A 10790-nucleotide genomic window follows, 5' to 3' on the forward strand; every position below is an offset into this window, starting at 1 on the left:
CTTTTCTGGTATGAATTCCTTTCATTATAAGAGTCTGAACAGCCTTCATAGACCTATCACTTTTTATGCTTCCATATACACAAAAACTAATAGCAGTAACACACTGTTGATAGTATTACAATTAATTGTTCACTGGATTTATAAAGTAGGCTAGTCCACTAATCTAAAGTATCTGAAAACAAAGTGAAACAATCTATTTATAGCCTAAGCTGGCCTAAATTGTCTCTGTGTCCTAAGGGAGTCTGTTTCATTGTTGTTCACCTCCTGTTTGGAAAGCCACATAATTGTGGAAACATTCTGTAGCAAACTAACCTGTAATGCACACTGGTGAGGAATATAGTGGGCTTGATTTCATCATGACATTGGAAGTCTTCCAGCCATCATCTTCAGAGGTTATGACCTGGGTGGAAGCATTTTCATGGTTGGCCTATTAAGAAAGGCCTAGCTGAAATGTTTTTCTTCATTAAATGTGCTTTTATGTGATGCATGCCGTGAGCTGGCCTCAACAGGAAATGCTGGGCTTGTTCTGATATGATACTGCATGCTCATTCCCTCTGGTCAATAAGAAATTCCCAACTTTCTGCTGGTATTTATAAACTCCGCCTCTCACATAAACCCCGCCCAATAACAAGTATGAACAGGCAAAGATTAAAGAAACAGATGAGTTAGACAGAAGCTCCCACCCCTACAACGATCAAACAGACTCTGCTCTATGCAGGAAAACACGAGAAGCTGAGGAACTATGGGTTTATTTTTTACCTATGTTTACATTGAGAACTTCAAGACCTCACAGATAAGAGGTTCTCTGAGGATCCTGGTGGAGTGACAACCCTAGCCTTTTCATTCGCTGCTTTCATTTGGCTCAAGTCATGGATCTCACTTTGTGGCAGTACCAGTTTCGAATCATCATGCTAGGAGACTCCACGGTGGGCAAATCATCCATGTTGAAGCGCTACACTGAGGATCTGTTTCTGGAGTGCATCAACCAAACAGTCGGAGTGGACTTCTTTGTACACTTCCTAGAGGTGGAACCTGGGGTGAGGGTCAAACTGCAGTTCTGGGACACAGCTGGTCAGGAGAGGTTTAGGTAAGTAAGTTCTACCATGAATTGAACAAACTATTCTCCAGATCGTACACTTAAGGTCAGGGGTGCCAACGACCTGCAGAGTTTAGCTCAAACTTGCCCAAACACACCTGTCCGTTTCTAGTAATCCTGAAGACCTTGATTAGCAGGTTCATGTGTGTTTATCTGTGGTTGAAACTAAACTCTGCAAGAAGTTTTGGACACCACTGTTTAAGCTGAATAATTCACACATGACTATTTTTCCCCTCACAGTAACTTCTGTACATTTAGTCATAAGAGTCAGTTTCTAAAAACAGTTTAAAGAAGTTGCCTCGCTTCTGTAAAAAGGATTGTGAAACATATTACTCATCACAGCAACAAGAATTCTCATGATACTTCCAGGAAGTATTTTGTCAGTCTACACTAAAAATTGATTCACTGCCAGGCCGGGCTCCACATGGGGGTTGGGGGTTGGGCTTGGCCCACTTAATTGGCCCACCCTGGCAACCACGCCGACTCTTCAGCCCGCCCGGAGAGAACTATGGCCCATTTAACTTAGAGCTGGAGTTGGGCCTGTTTTCTGATATGCATAGATGACTACAAACAGGCAGATCACCCAAAAAAGAAAATTGTCATCGTTTACTCTACCTCATGTCATTCCAAAGTCTCATGGGTGTCAACGTCAAGCCTTGTGACAAGGTGAAGGGGGCAAATAAAATACATTATTTATTTGATAATAAACATTGCTTTAAGTTATCAAGGCATGTTTAACTGCTAAAACAGTGGTTTTCTCGTATTACTACACTCTTGAAAAAACAGGTTGCAAAAGAGAGTTTACGAATGGAAGAAATTGCAATGCACAATAAGGTGGAACAAATCCTGGCTTCTGAATAAAATAGTCAATTGCATCAGTGGGGGAGGATAGGAAAATTGATGATAAGAAATAACATTTATGCAACAGTTACTGCTGATTTTGTTATTTAAATGTGAGTTTGAAGAGCTGCTTTTCCAATTTCAGTATTTCCTCATTCAAGGAAATAAGAGTTGGTTTTGCATGCCTGAAATAGCTCCCCGGAGGCGTTGCAAATATGGCTGTGTTAACTGACTTTCCTTTTAAAGGATTTCAGAAAGATACAGATTATCCAGTGAGAAAGAACATTGTTTATTTGGATTTTATCCATTGAGAATTGATTGGTTGGTAAAAAGAAGCCATTATGTACTACAATGGAGTCAGAATAAATGCAATGTATAAACAGATTATTGATTATTATAGTGCAGAGGTCTGGAACAAAAAATAACCCTAAACTATGGTACATTCGCAGGTCTGTGACTCGCTCCTACTACCGTAACTCAGTCGGAGGTCTTCTGGTGTTCGATCTGGGCAACCGCAAATCTTTCGAAAACGTGCAGCAGTGGTATGCAGAGGTGTGTGAACGTGTGCAACCCTTCACTGTGCTCTTTGTGCTGGTGGGACACAAAAGTGACAGGGTCAAAGCTGGAGAGCGAGCCGTGAACCGTACTGAGGCAGAAAAGCTCGCAAGCCAATTGGGAGCAGTGTACATCGAGGCCTCATCAAAAACAGGTCACAATGTGAAAGAGGCCTTTGAACTCTTGACCCGGAGGGTTTATCAGGGCATAAAAAGCGGAGAGATCCAGTTGCGTGACGGGTGGGATGGAGTCAAGAGCTCAGCACCTACAGACCAAACACTCCAGAAGATACAAAACAATGAAGCTGCTGAGAAAAATAAGAGCTGTTCTTGTTAACTTACGATATGTGTAGATCTTCAAATAGGATGGATGTCTGACATTGCCAAATACACATTAAAGCAAATGTAAATGTCTTTCAGATTATAGGTATATACAGCAGTCAACATTTGAAGTGGTTCAAAAAAGTTCATCAAAGTTGTCCTAAGACAAGAACACTTTTAGGTTTTAGGACAACTTTGATGAAAGGTTTTGATCCGCTTTAAATGTTGACTAGTGTATTATAATTTTTGCTTATCTGCAAGGTATCAGCATTTGCGAACCACACTGAAACTCATGATTAACGTAATATACATGCATATGTACATTTAATTTCCAATGCTTGTTCGTATTTCTGGGAACAACATTGGATAAAGGTTTATTAGTGTGGCAATAGTGTTGCTGCATCAGTTAAAGATTTTAACTGCTATTCATCATATTATGTCATATTATTAAGGCCACGTATTTCCATAAACATGGATGTTTTTTTGCTGATACAGACATTCTAGAGGTATTTAAGAGTTAAACTATTCACTAATATATATATATATATATATATATATATATATATACATAGATGCATTGCTGAAACAGTTTATGTTAGTTGTTAATTTCTGAAATTATGTCCAACAAAATCTGAGTGAGTTCAGTGTGAATAAATCACAATTAGTTGTTTTTTATTCATGAAAAACAAAAGACTGTAAAACACTGTGATACATGGCAAAAAAACAAACAGTTTATACTCAGTTTAACTTCACGGAAATGTTCAAATCTGCCCACAAACCCACAGCAGAAAGGGTTTATGCACCATTTCCCATACATCACACATATAACCAATTAACCATTCTGCATTATGTCAATACTTCCAATGCAATGAATTAAATGGGGAAGTGGTATTTATTTCTCTGGTAAAAATGACTGTTTACCTTTAGAAAATCACACACTAAAGATGTCTAATATATAGTACTAAATATTACTTAAGTGATGAATTCTATAACACCAAACACTATGAACAAATCAGATACATGGTGATTGTAATTGTGCATAGCTATTAATGCCAGCTGAGCAAATGTCGTGTGACCACATGAAGGGTCAGCTATACACAAAATATGAAAACTCGGTTTGTGGGAGAAACAATAAACTGATGTTTTTCACAGAAATCCGTGAGATTCTATAATATAATAAACCCCAGTATAGCACCAAGTCAGAGACCAAAGTGCCAAAATAAACTGTTTTAACACAAAGTGAACCGTACAGACAATTTACGTCACTTCCTATGCACCTTTTGAATGCGAAAAGTCAACAGAACTGTACTGTGAATAGTACAACGCATTCTGCCTCTCTGATTAACATAACATATATAGGTTCAATCCCTCCACTTCCAAAACTTGCAGAAAAAGAATGTTTATTGGTGCTTCCGATCTTGCTACTTTTTGGTTGTTTTGCGGATCAATGCCATTCTCTGAAAGAACAGAAAAAGATATTTAGGTGTGCAAGTCATGTGTTTTTCATAATTTCAGTTCAAGTGCATAAAAACGATAGCTGACCTGTTTGTGAGCTTCTGTGGTGCAAGCCTTCTTATACGGTCGGATCTCATCTGAACCAAAACCAGGAATCCACATGTTCCACTGTCGTTCTGTGATGCAATATTGGATTAGGGACTATATTACCTTGTATTATTCTTTAGAATGGTAATAAAACAAAATGTAAAAAAAAAAGTTCAATGTAAGAAGCATAAACAATGTGTGTATTTATTTAAATTCATAAAAAAGGCACTCAAACCACTGGGAACTGTCTATGCAAGAACCTCACCCAGGTGTAGCTGGACATCTTTCACTTCAAGGGTGTTTGACTTCCTGTGTCGCGCAAGTTGGCACGCCGCCGTCACCACACTCTCAATGAAGTCATCGGCAATCTGCAAGAGCATCTGAAGGGAAAGGGAAATGACTCAGATCAACAGACAACAGCATAGGGACACTACTTGGGGTTGGTAAGATTTTGACTATTTTTGGAAGAAATCTCTTTTACTCACCCAAGGCTGCATTTATTTGATAGTGTAAAAATTATCATATTGTGAAATATTATTAAAATTTAAAAAAAAACTTTTTTTTTTTTTGTTTTTAAATAAATTTTATAAGCCAATTTATTCCTGTGATGACAAAGGTTTAGAAATCTTTTTAATATGCTGATTTCTGCACAAGAATTATTCATTATCAATGTTATAAACATTTGTTTAGCTTGCTATTTTTGTGGTAACCATGATACAGAAGGTTCAAAAGAACGGTATTTATTGGAAACAGGATTTTTTTGACATTATAAATGTCTTTACTGTTACTTTCTAACCTAATTCATCCCTGCTGAATAAAAGTATTAAAATTATAAATATATGAAATAATGTTTGAATTTTAATATTCAGAATAGACTTATATGGAACTAGGGAACCATATAAATAAATAAACTGACTAGTTTATTTATTTATTTATTTTCACACTTTTATTTTAGCAGTGGATGTAAAGGGATGCTTCTTATTTTGAAATACTGTTTTTTTTATTATTATTATAATTATAATTCACTTCTTAAAGATTGAGAAGTCATTCAGGCAACCCACAGTCTTGTCAAAATGACTTTACTGTTATTTTTGACCAAATTAATGCATCCTTGCTGAATAAAATAATAATAATAATAATATAAAATAATCTTATAAGCACTGAGCTGACAAAAATGAATACCTCGGGAACAATATCAATAATCAACTGACTAATTTTTTTTTCACATATAATTTACACATATTCTTCACATTTTAATGTGGATGTAAGGGGATGTTTCTTGTTTTAAAATACAACTATTACTATAAATTCCTTCATTAAGGCGGAGTAGTTGTTTAGGCAGCACACAGACAGACTTGTCATTTATGAAAATACATACTTGTGTGCGTCACTAACAACAACAGTAATACCTACCTCCTCCACATCTTCATCGAGTTGCTCATTAGGGTCAATTTCTCTCACAAGATCCTGCAGTTTCTTCTTACTAAGCACCTGTTCGGAGGATATTAGATCATAAATGTTATGTGGAATACAAATAGAGGCAAAGTCTAAAACATTTGTACTGCTTTGGGTCTCACCTGAGTGCCTTCAGGGCTCAGTCTTCCTGCAGGTCCAGGGGTGCCTGGAACTTTCCCGGGGGCGACGGTGCTGTTGGCCATGTTGGTGGAGATGGGTGGTGTTGAAGCTTCTGCTTTCACAACAGTTAAGAAGTTAGAGCGACTAGTCTGTGGTGTGTACTGGGTCATACTATGCTAGTCAAGAGATATCTGTCAGGAGCCTCTTAAAAGCCAGAGTGCGGTCTGTTCAGCTGCAAAAAAAATAAATAAAAAGGTATCAAGAAATATTAAATACTTGAGCTTAAATACATTGTTTTTAAGTAGCCCAAAAAACGAATAACTTCTAGAGTCACTCATGCACAGAGCTCACTAGGAAAACATCACAGAACTGTCATCTGCTCTACAAGCTAACGGCGTTAGCTTTTTAGCTTCGCTGATGTTTTCTGAGATTATCAACTTGAACTACTTAGGCAAATGCGGATGTTATACTGACATTAATAATTTTAATAATGCAAATGAACATATAAATCATGTTTTCGTGGTTGCTATAATCCTTCAACAAATCAACTTCAGCTTAGCATATTAGCAGCTAGCAAGTAAACATTTGTGCCAGTCCACATCTCGTGATGCTTTCCTTTTGTGTTATATAATCCTGTTAGATGGTGAATAAGTGTAGTACCTGATCCAAACAATTCTGTATTATCTACCCATCTTCGACGTTTATGAGCTGGAAATATTCAAAACCCAATTTAAGTTGATGTTGTTATTCCTTCTGCAGGCGCCTCTTCTGGCGAACGGAGCTCTGCTGAATTATCGCGAGATCTCAGAAAATGGGTTTTACAAAATGAAAGCCCGGACGTCTATTTTAAATTAGCGTTTTATAATAAAGGAATGTTTTGAGCTTAATATGTTACGTTATATGGGGACAATACTTTTCATTCTTATCTCAGTTTGGAAAAAAGCAAACATAATTTGGATGTACAGTAATGTGTTTACAATGGTATTTTTTTTTTTTTAGCTGTAAACTGTCTAAATGCTATCTATATGTGGGATTACTGTTTAAGGGGTGTGTAAATCTAGTCTTTTTCCAAAAAAAAAAAAAAAAAAAACCAGGAGCTGAAAAATGTTTGCACAGACATGATCAGTAAGCTATATTATCACACTAAACTCATGTTGACACTTTTAAGTGATTTTTTGATAATTTTTAATGCATGAATATACTTTTAAACCTGTGTAATGCTACTTCTCATCTTGCCTTATATTATTTTATCTTTTAAGTATATCACTGTTGACAGAACAGTATGCATACACCATATTTTGCTTAAAAAGCACACATTAACTTTTTTATTCATTTATTCAAACAACAAATTCATGTCATGAAAGTTTTGATTTCATGATTATATGTGTATTGCCACTTTAAGAAAGTGATGGGAATTTGATTTCAGATATCTCGGAGTCCGGTGAACTACTGCCACTTCGGTCACTGTATGTGTCCCTGACAGAGAAAAAAAAAAGCAAGGTAAGTCATACTGCTTATAGCAATTTTCAATAGTTAAGCTCATCTAAGAGAGTTAATTAGGCAAATTACCGAGGTGAGAGCCGGCATCCTTTTTGTAAGTAGTTCTGTAGTTTCCCAGATGCTGCCAGTAGTAGGCCAAAATAAGGAGGAGAGGGTTTGATGGGGCGAGAAGTGAATTCTGGGTGATACTGCACTCCGACAAAATAAGGGTGATCTGCCGTGACAGAAGAAACAAGCTGAAGTGAATACTGACTACCGCTCCACACAGGTTCAGATACTGGAGATTCACTGACCATCAAGTTCAATGATCTCCATTCGCTCCCCCTCCAGATCCTGACCCACAAATCGAAAACCTCTATCCTCGAAGTGCTGCTTCAATTCTGGATTCACCTAAAAAAAGACACAAAAGAAGCTAATTAAACAAACAGAAAGAAATCATTTGAAAAGTCGTTTCGTAAATATTAACCGTACCTCAAAGCGATGTCGATGCCTTTCGTCCACATATTCAGCATCTCCATACAGCTTTCCTACAACAAAACAATTAAAATATTATGCAAATTTAAAACCTTTAAATACAGTATCAGTTTTGAATTTCGTGATGAGTGACTTTCACAAAAGATCACAACTTACGAAGAAAGCTGGAGGTGTTTTTAAATAAGGTGCGCCTTTTTCCCAACCGCATTGTACCTCCCATCTGCCCCGGATTGTGCTCGGGCATTTCAATCACCTGAGAACAGAAAAAGGTCTCATCACACCAAAAGAAAAAGAACCATTATTCAGATTTGCTCATTTGTTTTACCAAACCATTACTTACCACTGGATGTTTTGTTTCAGGGTCAAATTCTGTAGAATTGGCATCTGTCAAGAAGAAAGCAGTTAAGATAAAAACACTTTAAAAGCATGTGCAAAGTTTGATTTAAAAGACATATCATAAAATCTTGTATGGGTGTTCTTACCTTCCCAGCCAAGTACATTACGAGCAAATTCACACACTGCCAACTGCATGCCCAAACAAACACCTGCCAAATGAGATTGAGGAATGAGGAAACCACAGGCATGCTGTCGAAGTAACTAGTGTTTACATCATATTTTGCCACTAACATTGCACTGCTCGTTTTGTGTTACCTAAAAATGGCTTTTTCTGTCTCCTCGCCCAGTTAATAGCTTGGATTTTTCCTTCAGTGCCTCGCACACCAAAGCCTCCAGGAACAAGTACCCCACTAACAGTCAAGCAAACATTCAATGAACATTCGATGAATAAATATTCAAAGTAGTGCTGTCAAACGATTAATCGTGATTAATCACATTCAAAATAAAAGTTTTTGTTTACATAATATATGTGTGTGCCGTGTATATTTATTATGTATATATAAATACACACACATACATTATATATTTTGAAAATATTTACATGTATATATTTACATTAATATCATTTTATTATATATAAATATATTTAATATATAAATGTAACTTTTTTAAATATATACATGCATGTGTGTGTAATTATATATACATAATAAATATACACAGCACACACACATATATTATGTAAACAAAAACTTTTATTTTGGATGCGATTAATCGCAATTAATCATTTGACAACACTAATTCAAAGTCAATGATAGTTCGTAAACTATTTTACATCCATAATGTATGGTTATTTTTAGGAAACCACAATGCAGTTTTTGTCATGAAAAAAAAAAAACAGGTCCTGATTTTAACCATTGAGTACTGTTTACACTGAAAAAGTAGGCCATTATATGCTAGAATAAAGCCAGAACAAACTGAAGTTTGCTAATACAAAGCCTAAATAGCTATCTTGATATTGGTTAACATTATCCAAGAGCCCACAGAGTTTATATGACACCAGCAGATTAAAATTTATAATTTAAATGTTCTCTGTTGATGGACAAAACAGAGTTTATGTTAATTTCTAGTGTTTTTGAGAGTACACTCACTCAGCACTGCAGAGCTTCTGCCAGGCCTCATGGTACTTCACCGGCTCCTCCTGCAACGCTGCTGGCTCTAGGTCTGCCGAATCGATGTACTGAAATTAAGTACCATTTTATACTATCACACTTACACACTTGAAAAAACATTACAGTTTAACAATTTGGGGTAGGTTCGATTTTTTAACGTTTTTGAAAGAAGTCTCTTAAGGTCACCAGGTTGCATATTTTTGATCAAAAATACAGTAAAAAAAAAAAAAAAAAAAAAAAACTAATATTGTGAAGTATGCAAGAACTACAATTTGAATTCAAAAGGCACTCTCAGACGGGGCAAAATTATCAACTTCATCATAGAAGCACAGGAAATTGCTTCTAGTTCCTCTGGCATTTCTTACCTTGACTTCTAGCTTATAGTTGATGGCGAGGGCAGAGTGCTCCAGTGCTTTAATAACAGAGGCATACGAATCTGAAAGCTTGGTGTACTTGCCTACTAAAGCAATGGAGGTTTGCTCCAGGAGTCGGTCAGATCTATGAAACAAGGACAGGCTGCTTAAAACAACTGTATCAAACTTGGAATTTTTGGGAAGAATAAACATTTTTGAGACGTTTAGGCAAATCCAAATAGTACAAACCGGTCTGACATCTCCTTCCATTTTGTGAGCATTTTGCGAGGTCTCATCTCAATGGACAAGTCCAGCCTGCGGCAGAAGAACTCAAGCATGCCCTGATCCTCCAAGAGTAGAGGTACTCTGTAGATGGAGGACACGTCTTGTATGCAGATCACCTGTTCAGGTTCTACATGGCAAAACATGGAGATCTTCTCTTTCACGGCAGTTTCCAATGGAGTGGAGCAACGACAAACAATCTGCAAACAAAAACGATGCATTCCCAGAAACACACCAAAAACAATCTAACAATTGAAGTGACTTTACTTGCATTGGCTCCTTATAGCATATAATAGAGAATAAAGACTGACAAGATCAGGTGACAGGCCAAGTCCACGAAGCTCCCGAACACTGTTCTGTGTGGGTTTGGTCTTCTGTTCTCCTGTTGAATTGGGCTAAAAATACATCCGCTTTTAAAGCACTTTTCAACTACAAATGTTTAAATATAACTATTAGTAAAAAAAAAAAAAAAAAAAAAAAAAACAAGCTCTTACCTGAGGTACAAGACTGACATGGATGTTACAAAAATTCTCCCGTTTCACTTTAAACTGAAACTGTCTAAAAGCTTCAATGAAAGGCATACTCTCAATATCTCCGACTGTACCTCCAAGCTGTGTGGGGAAAAAATTGTAAATTAATTTTATTCTAATGATATTTTCATTTATTTATGTTAAAATCTTTATTCAAATCTATATTAAAATTTAATTATAATTTTTTCTTACTTTAACTCATGACAGTGGTGGAA

General features: G+C 36.4%; 3 protein-coding genes across 4 annotated transcripts in view; 1 reads left to right on the forward strand and 2 right to left on the reverse strand.

Annotated features, from left to right (window-relative positions):
- Positions 1–645: 645 nt before the first annotated feature.
- On the forward strand, positions 646–2904 carry LOC109084924 (ras-related protein Rab-39B-like). Its single transcript, XM_019099569.2, has 2 exons — positions 646–1087; positions 2386–2904. The coding sequence occupies exons 1-2, from the start codon at positions 870–872 to the stop codon at positions 2825–2827; spliced, it is 660 nt and encodes a 219-aa protein (XP_018955114.1). The 5' UTR covers positions 646–869; the 3' UTR covers positions 2828–2904.
- Positions 2905–3447: 543 nt separating this feature from the next.
- Positions 3448–6749, reverse strand: taf12 (TAF12 RNA polymerase II, TATA box binding protein (TBP)-associated factor). 2 transcript variants are annotated; one of them, XM_019105834.2, is made up of 6 exons: positions 6589–6749; positions 5931–6160; positions 5767–5844; positions 4619–4733; positions 4354–4442; positions 3448–4268 (listed from the first exon to the last, which is right to left on the reverse strand). In XM_019105834.2, exons 2-6 carry the CDS (start codon positions 6096–6098, stop codon positions 4233–4235), a joined length of 486 nt encoding a protein of 161 aa, XP_018961379.1. In that variant the 5' UTR covers positions 6099–6160; positions 6589–6749; the 3' UTR covers positions 3448–4232. The 2 variants fall into 2 exon arrangements, with proteins under 2 accessions (XP_018961379.1, XP_018961380.1); XM_019105835.2 differs by having other exon boundaries at positions 5931–6040; positions 6589–6741.
- Positions 6750–7244: 495 nt separating this feature from the next.
- LOC109092123 (CTP synthase 1-like) overlaps positions 7245–10790 on the reverse strand; it is a 6236-nt gene continuing 2690 nt past the window's right edge. The window contains exons 5-17 of the mRNA XM_042741386.1: positions 10540–10656; positions 10357–10440; positions 10013–10245; positions 9776–9908; positions 9390–9478; positions 8554–8648; positions 8385–8447; positions 8243–8286; positions 8059–8155; positions 7900–7955; positions 7722–7818; positions 7498–7642; positions 7245–7404 (exon numbers count right to left, since the gene is read on the reverse strand). Of these exons, the coding sequence (XP_042597320.1) occupies positions 7326–7404; positions 7498–7642; positions 7722–7818; positions 7900–7955; positions 8059–8155; positions 8243–8286; positions 8385–8447; positions 8554–8648; positions 9390–9478; positions 9776–9908; positions 10013–10245; positions 10357–10440; positions 10540–10656 (1332 nt within the window). The 3' untranslated portion in view covers positions 7245–7325. The remainder of the gene's footprint in view (positions 7405–7497; positions 7643–7721; positions 7819–7899; positions 7956–8058; positions 8156–8242; positions 8287–8384; positions 8448–8553; positions 8649–9389; positions 9479–9775; positions 9909–10012; positions 10246–10356; positions 10441–10539; positions 10657–10790) is intronic.

This window comes from Cyprinus carpio, chromosome B16 (assembly GCF_018340385.1).
Source record: "Cyprinus carpio isolate SPL01 chromosome B16, ASM1834038v1, whole genome shotgun sequence".
Classification (NCBI taxonomy): domain Eukaryota; kingdom Metazoa; phylum Chordata; class Actinopteri; order Cypriniformes; family Cyprinidae; genus Cyprinus; species Cyprinus carpio.